We start from the raw sequence: 12,126 nt of genomic DNA, 5'->3' as shown, positions 1-12,126 counted from the left end.
CGAGCGGTGTCTATAAAGACAAGATTGCTCTGCGAATGGACCTTCTTTCATCTTGCATTGATAAATCTTCCTTCTATAACCGCGTTCAATCATACGAACTTGTACTCGTATGGTATCGACAAGAAGCGATTTTAGCCGCGAGCAATCGACCTTTCAAATGTGAATCCGTCGATTTGATAGAATCTTGCGTTAAACACACGACTTTGTCGAATGTTAGGGACGTTTATTTCGGAAAAAATAAAAATATTACAGCCGTTGGCGGAACGTTTCTGCAAATATCTCGGCAAATCGAGATTGAAAAGTAGCGTGCGATCACGCATCTGATTTAACCTTCAAATCCTCATGTTTTGATAGGATAAAAAGTGCGTTTTGATACGGATAAGATAACCTTTTTCTGACAACAATTACTAATTATATTTTTACTTTATTTGTAATTTGTGCAGAGATACCGTTTCAGAATTACTCGATATAGTTATATCTTAGTTCACGTGAACATATCCTAAATTATATCTTAAATCACAATTCACGTTATTTACATTTTTTAATTGCAGTATTAATCAAATACAAATCAATCTTCAGATCTCTATATTTAAAAATTTTAGACATTGAATAAGCTAGATTTTTTAATATATAAATGAAGACTTAATAGAGAGAATTGAATATACCGGTAAAAGAGAGGGTGGTCGTAGTGACGTATATAACTTGCGTTTCTCAATATTTTCCGAAGACATTTTTGGCCTCTGTCCTTTCACGTTTCTCACCATTAACCTTTAGAAAACGGAATTTCCTTGATAAAAGCGTGCCCTCAGCTCACAAATTAAATTCCAGATATATAATTCCAGTATATTTTTCTTTGAAAATGTAAATTGAAGTCAATATATGAATACGCATTGTAAATAAATGGGCAAGGAGTGTACGTACGTGTGGACAATTAGAAAAAATTTTCAATGGGTTAGTTTTAATATATAACAACATAAACATCATATAAAATTTAAGCTAGGTGTAAGCAAAAAGTGAAAAAATTGACAGATAAGAAAAAAGTAAATAGAATTAAAAAACATAATTTTAAAGAATGTGGGCTCTGCAATTGAGGTGTAATTAAATATATATAATCTAGATTTTGACCTTTGATTGTAGAATTGTATGTATGTGTGCTTCTTTTGTTAAATTTCTATTAAATCTTTTCTTTTTATCTGCTATATAGGAAGCCATATTGCATTCAGATCGAATCCTACGATCAAATGCAATGTCACATGTCAGCTTTAAAAGAGGTTTCTCTCTTTTTTTTTCTCTTTCTTCCATCTTCGGTTTTGTGCGCGGGTTGACCGATGGTAGATGGAAATTTACAAGATCATATCCCTTTGTGAGATTCTTCTCGTTCTTTTCATCGCGGCTCATAGTCACTCTTTGAAGGAGGGAGAATCGCTTAATTGCACAGTGCCATCACGAACTCCAGCGGAATAAAAGCTTTTCCTAGCCGTTTCGCCGAATAAGAATGAGCTGCGCAACGATATCGATTAGGACATACTTGGTCGAAAATCTGCGGAAAAATAGAATTTTGCTTTCCTTGCACGCATTTAGTATTATTACGAAAAATGCAATTTTCATTTGAGAGATGAAGAAAGAAAATACGGGAAGCATATTGTTGATAAAAACAAATTAAATTTATTATATCTTATATGGTTGGCATATTTTAATATATTACGCGTTTGTTTCGAAGGATAAAATTGTTCCCAACTCATGAAACAATTTAGAGAAGCGTAAAAATATTACGATTACATGTTGCGCGTTTGCATGTGATCCCACACAGCACAGAATATTGCGGCAATGTTGCTGCAAATCAACTATGTATAAAGGGCCTAGGGGGATAAGCATAAGTAAAAGTTGCCTCCGCACGTATCAAGTCTAGATTGACACCATAGATTGGCATCTATCTGACTAAAAAATCCTGCAAATATCAACCTTAAAATTACATTTTTGTAGGAGTTATGGAGGGAGAAAGCAAAATCAAAAAAGTGGTTTTTCTCGAAAAGGGCTGAACTGTTTTGATGAAAAAAATATGTTATGAACATCAATAAGACTATTTTAAGAATAAATTTTTAAAAAATTCTGACAAAAAATACGGGTAAAAAAATATTTTTGAATTTTTCAAAAATTTTTTTTGAGGTTATGTTTCAGAGTTACACCTCCATTTTTTTTCAAAAAAGACCTTAACATATATACTTGAACATATTTTTCCTAAATTTTTTGTGGAAGTACTTCATAGCGAAAAATGATGAAACATCATGCGTGCGGCGCGGCACCACGCTTTCACAGCACACTCTCGCTCCAGCCGCGTACTTTGAACCCAACTGACCGGTTGACACTATATTAAACTAATTTTAGTCTGTGATTATATGTCACCTTTGGCAATCTCCTAAATCCGCTATTCATTTGTTTTCAACTCTCTAAGGTTTACGACAGATATCCGAGCGTTTTATTCTGAAAGCCAACTTCAGCCGTGACTTTTGCTTCCCGCTCACATGAAACATCTAAAAAGAGTTATTAATAAGAATCTTTTGTTATTTCATGATTCTTCTTGAAAACTGATGAATGTGTATTCGCGACACATAATAACTGCTAACAATTAACGTATGCCTAGAAGTACATAATGCCAGCTTTAGTTTTTTGATAGTCATTTGTTTCTCTGATTAATACTGCGCAAGCTTGGTCTTCCAAATCAGCTATTCATTTATTTTATTTAACTCAGACTAAAAAAGCACCCCGTTTTGTGAGAAGCGAGGGGACTCACACTAATAAAGCACCCTGTTTTGTGAGAGGCGAGGGGACTCACAATCAGACTAAAAAAACACCCCGTTTTGTGAGAGGCGAGGGGACTCACACTAATAAAGCACCACGATAAGGAGTTCAAAACCGTACTGCAGCCTCCTCATAGTGAACTCTGGAAACTTATTTTTGCAGACTAACTGCAGATGATCCATATTTAAATACTTTATATACATAGAATGTTAACATTCTTTTTAACTGTTTTTCACGAAATAGATTTTCAATTATTTCATCTGATCACATATCGTTACAGCAATCGTAATTTCACTAAAGCTTAACTTTTTGGAAAGGCGCATAAAATAAATGTACAAGTAAAAATGAAATTTTCGCTAACTTTGTCGTAAAATAATTCAAGAATCCAGCATACTAACCAGACTAGAACATTCAATGTACGTGGCTTGATCGAGAGTGTGCTTGTGAAAGCGTGGCGCCGCGCCGCATGCATGATTTTCATCATTTTTCGCTATAAAGTACCTCCACAAAAAATTTAGGAAAAATATATGTTCAAGTATATATTTTAAGGTTTTTTTTTGAAAAAAAATGGAAGTGTAACTCTGAAACATAACCTCAAAAAAAGTTTTTGAAAAATTCAGAAATATTTTTTTACCCGTATTTTTTGTCAGAATTTTTTTAAAATTTATTCTTGAAATAGTCTTATTGATATTCATAACATATATTTTTTTTCATCAAAATCGGTTCAGCCGTTTTCGAGAAAAACCACTTTTTTGATTTTGCTTTCTCCCTCCATAACTCCTACAAAAATGTAATTTTAAGGTTGATATTTGCAGGATTTTTTAGTCACATAGATGCCAATCTATGGTGTCAATCTAGACTTGATACGTGCCGGGGCAACTTTTACTTATGCTTATCTCTCTAGGCCCTTTCGTCATCCAGCTAGGATTAAGCACATTCCGCAAAATGCGATAAATAGCAGACTCTTGTTTCTACATTAAAGCTATCAGTTTAGTGATGAAAATTCGGTCATATAGCGAATTGGATACAGAATAACGAAACAAGATAATTATATAAAATAGCAGTAGGAGAAGGGGAATTAAAAGTTCCGGAATTAAAAAATTATCGTGGCCGAAATTATAGGATACATAACTGGATATAATTGCACAGACGAGCCGTAAGTAAACGATAATTAACACTTTTACTGTTGTTTCGAAATTTTGTTAGGAAAGAGAGGCAAGTATAAGCTATTATTCGTTTCTCTTTCTCTCTCGAAATATAAATACCTTTTACTCAATTATCCGTAAATTACTTACATCGTTAAAATAAATAAAACATAACTGAAACATTTTTCTCAATGTTTAGTTATTTGGTAGAAAAATTACATTTTTTATTATTTTGGTCTATTTGGTATATTGTTGTAGCAAAGCAATTTTTTTCAAAAATATTGCAGTTGCCATGATATAAACCAAATCTCTGAAAAAACGTTTTTTATCGTTTATTTATTAGATCTCTCAAATTCTTTAAATATAACGGATTTAGAGATGATATAATCAATAAATTTAAGTTTTTAAGTAATTTTAAGTTTTAATAAATTTAAGTAAATTTAAGATTTTTGTAGATTATAAGAACGTAAATGTTATTGTGCGAAAATAAAGGGTGCTCTTGCTGTAGAATCAAGTTTTTAAAACAATTGTCAGAAAAAGAGAAAGAGAAAGAGAAAGAAAGACGAGCTCGTTCTATCTAACTTTACTTAATACGTGAGGTGAGTTGAAAATACACCGGCAGCAGTCAAAAGTATGCCAGTTAAGACGTGTGATATTTGGCAAAATTACCGGGACGATTTACCCTGATTTTCGGCGGTCTACCAAGATGACGATACCTAGGTCGTGGTTGGCGGGTCACCCGATGCAAGCATTCGAAGCACGACCGAATTTCGACGTCGTGCAGCAAGGCCGTATTAAAGCGCAAGTGCCACTTCTATTTTAAGCCGCTCTTCACAATGCAATGTTTAGCCGGTATTATCCGAAATAAGCCAGGAGAGAAAATCGAGCAGTTGTTTTAATTCTAGTAACACAGCTAGCTGTTTTCTATTTCTCTCGTCTTTCCCGATTTATCGATTCGTCGCTTCGAAATCGAGGTCAACGAATGGTGCCGCTTTAAGTAGTACACATTGATCGGTTGCATAATCAACGACCCTTTTCGAAAGCCTAAAAACGGACTGGTATTTTGGAAACTTCGTATTATGTACGCTTCGTTTACCAGATTAAATTGCATGAGTTATGTTCAATGCATTCGTTTTAGGTTTAACAATGTATAACTATAGCATCTAGGCAGTAGATAAGCAAATAATTTATAAGAACATTTCAGAGACACTTACATTTTAATTTCTGAGCGTTAGTTTTCGTTTCCAACAGCTTTTTGTAGGGACACAAAGTCAGGATAACAGTTCTTCCTCTTTTTATTATAGATGTGTAAGTACCCGGTTTTGCCCCAACACAAGGATAGTAACAAATACGACGGTTGTATATTCCCGCGTACAAAGTGTCGATCAAAACTAATATGATATTCTTTCTAATATATACAGAATGCAATACTGTATTTACCGAAACAGATGCTCTATATAGAAAAAGTGCACGACGACTCGATTCTTGGCTCGATATCGATCTTTTTTGGGCTAAAAGCTTTGAACTTCTATTAAAAAAGAAATATCGTATGCACAAGGGCACGGTTTCTTTTAAAATAATGATGTCATTGTATAAAATTATTTCTAATATTCTTTATATGCGTGATTGTGCTTTACGACTGAATTACAATGATTAAAAAGTCATCATTTATTATCGATTAATCCCTTTCTTTTAAATTAGGTATATATATTTTTTAAATATTAAAATTGTCAATGAATCTATTGTTAATTCAAACTTCTATTATTTTTGCAAAAATAGAGAAAAATATTTATTATTTATTGTAATTTTTATTTTATCCAGTATTATGTAATTTTTATTCCCCCCGTCCCCCTTATCTTTGTTTAAAATTACGGGGGGTTTCCTAATAAGTGGGAAGTATTATAGTAGTCGATTCAGAATACAAAAATAAGAAAAAAAGTTCATATAAACATATGTCCGATATGATTTTTTTCCGAGTTACAGCCTGTTTTATTTTTTAACAAAGTTAAGATAGCATACTAAGATAACATTATCATCGGAAAATCCATATATGAGATGCATGTCTGCCATTTTATTGTATGACATTGTTGACCAAGCCATAATTTTTACTTTAAACGTACGCTATTGCGTTAATAGCGTTAACGATACAAATACTTTACTTTCACTGAGCACAAGATGTGAACCGTACCACTTACAATACAAATAACACGTGTTTATGTTTATAGATTAACAAGACCTCAAATCCTTCAAATCTTGCAAATAAACAGCAAACCAATAATTAAGTATGCTATCTTAGCTCTGTTAAAAAATAAAACAGGCTGTAACTCGAAAACGAGGTCATATCGGACATACGTTTATATGAACTTCTTTTCTTACTTTTATATACTGAATCCACCACTGCAATACTTCCCACTTATTAGGAAACATTCTGTATATATCAAAAGTAACTCTAATATGAAGAATTGACGTGTACGAGAGTTTTAATTTTTAACAGTACCCGACCGTACGAGATAATAGCGATTATGAGCAATTCAGATGCTTTATAACGCTGGTTGATAATCTTAGCACGTAATTCTCCTCGGGCTTTTTCACTCGGCTGATAAAAAGACGAAGTGTCGCGTAGATTAAGCCAATTTTGACAAAGGCGATACATCACGTAATGCGCGACCCTTTCGTTAAACATCTCCAGACCCTTCCTATAATAAGCGTCCGAGGGATGACACTTTCTTGCCCTCAATGTTAGACCTTTGATCCTTCTTCTCATAGAAAACGATAGAAGAATAAAGCTTTTACCGCAATCATTGAATCTGCTCAGAGCCTAGGTCTTGATAGCCAGTACAAGAAATTATTTTCTAATATATGATTATAACGACCATGTGTGTGTGTTCGATTTTAGATGCTAAATTAATTAAAGCATTGGAGGATCAATATTAAATCTTTTTGAAATTAAAAGTGAGATTACTTTTTAAAGTGTTTATCTTAAAGCAAAGGGTGTAAATAATGCAAATAGAAAAAGAAAAAAATATATTATTGTTTGAGAGAAATTTTAATTTACTTTTCATTTAACACACAGATTTTGGTGGCGCAATATTGTCATTTGAGTATGTTTTAAATTCATGTAATTTTATTGTATCATATATATGTCGAGTATCGCATTTTACGCAGGCGCAAGCTTTCCGACCAGTTAATATCGCAAACCCGTCGTACTGCATATTTTCAAGTAATCGTTACAGCGTGGAGGATTAAGCTCGCTGAAATTGTAACAGTTTAGAACTCGACTTTGGCGAGAACCGCAGATGCTCGTACACGAGTAAATGCGCGCACTTAACGAAGACTAGGGGAGAGAGAGAAGAGGAGCTGGATAGGTGGGTGGCATTAATTATTTCTCTAGTAGCAAACTTCCCTGTTTGCGATCCCCTCGACTTCTCGCTTGCAATACGTGTATATGCGCTTATACAACACACGTTGCACACTGTTCCGTCGGGAAAAATAAAAGGAACGCAACCACATGGGAGTAAATCGAGGAAGCGGGAAAAAAAGGCAGTAAATCGATTTTCATTTTCGCCACACTGATGGTTAAGAAAAGATATTCAGTTCTATTATATTTACACAAATATAATCTTTCATCACTGCAAATGTATACTCATACTTAAAAAAGATACTTGAAACTTGTCGTTAACGCTAAGTTTAACTAGTAAGTAAAGGACCGTGTACGATTCATATGAAAAAAAACGTTTTCGGTCAATTTGCTTGAATTTGTGATATGTTATAGTTCTTGTGTCCTTGATCAAAAATGTCAAATTACAGAAACTTTCTATATCCAGTTTCTAAATTAAAATATACAAATATATATAATAAGAAGTATCGGAATCCCTTAATATTTCAAAACGCATTTTAGAATCAAATGTTCCATATAAAAAAGGTTGTAGGGTTTTATGTGACGCATTACATAGCGATATTATTATAACTTTGAATAGCGTTGTCTAGATCACATAAAGATCACCTTGACATTTTTTTAACGAAAACTCCAGTTTTTGATTGCATATTCTTGTAGCTTATCTTAAGAGCTTTTCAAAACACTATAACAAAGTTCCTTTCCATTAAGTTTTTACACAATTAAACATTTTTCTAAAAACTGCTATACTTTCGAGATTTGAAAAAATGTTTCAAATAAAAGTTGTAGGGTTTTAAGTGGCGCATCAAGTAGCAATGTTAGTATGACTTTAAATAGCATTGTTAAGATTACGTAAAAAGCACTTTCGAGTAATACTAATGCTGGTAATACTGTACCTTTCAAGCGTGACAACTTGGAAAATACTTAATAGAAAGAAACTTTATTACAGTATTTTAAAAAGATCTTTAGGTAAGCTATAAGAATATGCAATCAAAAATCGGGATTTGCATTTAAAAATTTCAAAGTGATTTTTACATGACTTTGACAACGCTATTCAAGATCATAATAATATTGCTATGTAATGCGTCACATAAAACCCTACAACTTTTATATGGAATATTTTTTTCTAAAATGCATATTTTCGAAATATTAAAGAGTTCCGATATTTCTTGTATACCCGTATAATTCAAAAATTAGACATAAAAGGTTTCTGTAACTTGACATTTTTGATCAGGGACACAAGAACTATAACATATCACAAATTCAACCAAATTGACCGAAAACGTTTTTTTTTTTTTTATATATGAATCGTGCGTGATCCTTTCACTCTATGTATCATTAGTAAGATTACAAGAAACTATAGAGATATATTTACTTAATTTAAACTATCAGCATAAAAAAACTTTAATGAGATGTAAACGCGATAGTATTGTTCCCTTTCTTCAAAAATAGACTGCACAATAAGCATTATCTTGTTTTAAAATCTGAACATATTTCATGAGCGCTCGATATAAATCAAGAATTCCATTTCATGTCAAGAAGTGTCGGAATGGAAAATCAACATTTTGAGAGTTGCAGTAAAGAGATTCTGCGATCTTTTCAAGAGATAGTTTGTATGCATTGAATACTTTAAGTTTTTTCTTTCATAATAAGATCAATATAACCGAGTGATATATTTTTGCGGATTGTAAAAACTTCGCGGATGTACATTGTTTAAGAAATATTTTAACGATAAGTTTATTCTGAAATATGCCGCTTTATATTTCTAGATACCCGAATTAATTCGTTGAAAAGTCAATTTTCTCGGTTTGTGCACGCATTTTTTATAACCACAAATAACCAATCTTACTAAAATTATTAAAATTAACCAAATTATTTAACAATATAATTTTGAATTTAAGTTTGAATAAATATAATTGTAAAGGGAAATGATAAAAAACTTTTGAAAGATAAAACTGTAGGAATACTTTCTTATATGTACTTTCGATAATCTAAATATATGTTTGTAGTACTTAATTATATTTTTGGAAAAATTAATTTATATGGAGAAATATAAAATTTATACAATAAAAAATCTATGCGGTTTGAAGAAATTGTTGCATTGATTTGTTCTTAACAAAAAATTGTATGCAAGTGTTTAGAGTTTGATATTGATCAAATAATTACTTATTATTTTTATAGGAAGTACTTTCTGCCTCCTATCACAAATATAACTTCACTTTCACATCTTTCGATGACGCAGCAAACTCAAAAGTTTAAATTACTCTCTGAAAGCGTGGACGAAATGTCTGTCTCGGCATCAAAACGTCAGTGTCATACGAAAACAAGCAAATATGCGGGAGTTTGAAATTAAAGCACGCAAATTGCGTATATTTTTCTTGCAAGGAATAGCCAAAAAATAATAAATACAAATTAACATTTGCTGAAAATGATTTCGAACTCTATATACAATCATCATTAATTCTCGATTAATTAAAATAATAAATATGTCATGTTTATGTATATGAGTATACGACAATTAACATTGAAGCTCAAAATTAATTATATATTTAATTACATTTTGTTTAATCACACTAAACTACATATGATAAATATATGTAACATTGTATATATATATACATATATATAGTATACAAGTTTATATAAAGCTTACTAAATGAAATAATTTTGCACGAAAGAGATTCAAATATATCGTAACTGTTCAGTGATTATAAAAATTTAAGCAAAGCGAGAAGCGATTTTGCGAGGAAGATTATCTAATTTAACGGATGTCAAGTCACAAATTGCGAAAAAACTCTGTAATATGGCTTGATGTCATTTCCATCTTAGTATATTTGAATCCCTTGAATAAGAATATAGATTTCATTTTGCTTTCATTATTATAAGTAACGAATCTGCGGATTGGCATGATAAATCTTTATGAGATAATAGTATCATTGATAACTCACAATTGGGAGCCCCTTCGCCGATTACGTCTCTCCTCGTCGGGTACAAGAACGGGCTGGGACACTGCAGGCGGTGCCACTGCAGGTGCGGATGACGAGTCTAGCTTAATCATCTTCTCGTCGTTGCCGGCGACTTCGTAAGGCATCACCGGCTTTACAGCGCGGAAAGAGGACCTGCGCGTTACGGGTCGTTCTTCAGGTTCCCGAGCGTCTGCGAGGAAGCAGATGATTAAGGACATTTTCAGGTCAACTATATTATACTTGAAATATCTAATGCGACTCGCATTATAGTGCGAATAAATCGCCTGGAATAACGAAGTCGCTGGCCGATAATACAATTAAAAAAATAACACATGGATTTAATAAAACATTTAAATGGTAAGAATCATTAGATTATATATTTTTAAATCATTTTCTAGATATTATCATTTATATATATCGGAAAATTAAGACAAATTAATTTTCACGGATAAATGCCTCGATAAAATGTCATATGTGTGTGTATATATATATACAGGGTGGGGCATTTATATTGAGACACCTAAATATCTAAAAAATAAAGCAAGATAGAAAAAAATGTTTCATACAAAAGTTGTTTGGTTCTAAGGGGGTCATAAGATGGTGCCATTAGTTTGACCTTGGGTGGAGGCGCTTCGGAGATTTCAATGTCAATCTTGTTTTTTTAAATGGAAACACTCAAATTTTTTTACATAAATCGATTCCTTGTAATATTCTGCGTAAAAAGTTATAGGGGTATGATGGCCATAAGTTTAATAGTTTACGAGATATTTTATACTTTACGCGACAAGCATTTATAATATGTTTTTTCATATTTTCTGGTGTAGTACGATTCAATGAATGTATTGCCAATAATTCCTTACCAAACGTACACTATAATGTTATTATTGTGTACGTTTGGTAAAAAATTATTGGCAATACATTCATTGAGTCGCACTACAGCAGAAAATATGAAAAAACATATTATAAATGCTTGTCGCGTAAAGTATAAAATATCTCGTAAACTATTAAACTTTTGGCCATCATACCCCTATAACTTTTTATGCAGAATATTGCAAGGAATCGATATATGTAAAAAAATTGGGGTGTTTCCATTTAAAAAAACAAGATTGACATTGAAATCTCCGAAGCGCCTCCACCCAAGGTCAAACTAATGGCACCATCTTATGACCCCCTTAGCATCGAACAACTTTTGTCTGAAACATTTCTTTTTATCTTGCTTTATTTTTTAGATATTTAGGTGTCTCAATATAAATGCCCCACCCTGTATACATATATACTATCAACAAAAAAAAAGTTTTTTATAAAAATAATTTTATATATACTAATCGTTAGTATCATTACGCACAAAGTCATTGCAAATTATATATACAACAACATATAATTATATTATGTATTTAGTCTAAATAATTAATTTTTTATTTAAAGACGTGAGTTTCTTTTTACGTTATTTTATTTTATATCACAGTGTTTCATCTATTTTTAAAAAATAACTCTATTTTCAAAATAAAATATACGCGAGAAAAAGTTGAACTGATATCGAAAAAAATGTTTATTTATTTTATTTGATAACATATGAAAACCCTAAAAAGGTTAAATGCAATATATTCAGAAGTAATAAAATGCTCATAGCTTTTCCATATTGAAGTATTACATTAGTCAAGTGCCAGTATTATTTCTCTCTAAAACATAGAAAGTATTCAGCTCTTGGCTTCTGGAGAAACCAGCATAGGTCACGTTATATATAGGATGCCCGAACGTAATACATTTTTGCTTGATTACAGTTATCACGGTTGAAATAATATTTGAGTTATAACTGAGATTA

General features: G+C 32.0%; 1 protein-coding gene across 3 annotated transcripts in view; it reads right to left on the bottom strand.

The window, feature by feature from the left end:
* Positions 1–12,126, bottom strand: part of LOC115235552 (regulating synaptic membrane exocytosis protein 2-like) — a 194,709-nt gene that overhangs the window by 135,903 nt on the left and 46,680 nt on the right. For all 3 annotated transcript variants that reach the window (XR_003884047.1, XM_029807418.1, XM_029807417.1), the window contains exon 8: positions 10,287–10,494. Coding sequence is in view for 2 of the 3 variants with exons in the window: in XM_029807418.1 (XP_029663278.1) it covers positions 10,287–10,494 (208 nt within the window). In the remaining variant the exon portion in view is untranslated. The remainder of the gene's footprint in view (positions 1–10,286; positions 10,495–12,126) is intronic.

Source organism: Formica exsecta, unplaced genomic scaffold (assembly GCF_003651465.1).
Source record: "Formica exsecta isolate Colony F162 unplaced genomic scaffold, ASM365146v1 scaffold226, whole genome shotgun sequence".
NCBI classification, from domain to species: domain Eukaryota; kingdom Metazoa; phylum Arthropoda; class Insecta; order Hymenoptera; family Formicidae; genus Formica; species Formica exsecta.
The sequence above is the reverse complement of the archived record's forward strand: the minus strand, read 5'-3'. Positions and strand labels throughout refer to the sequence as shown.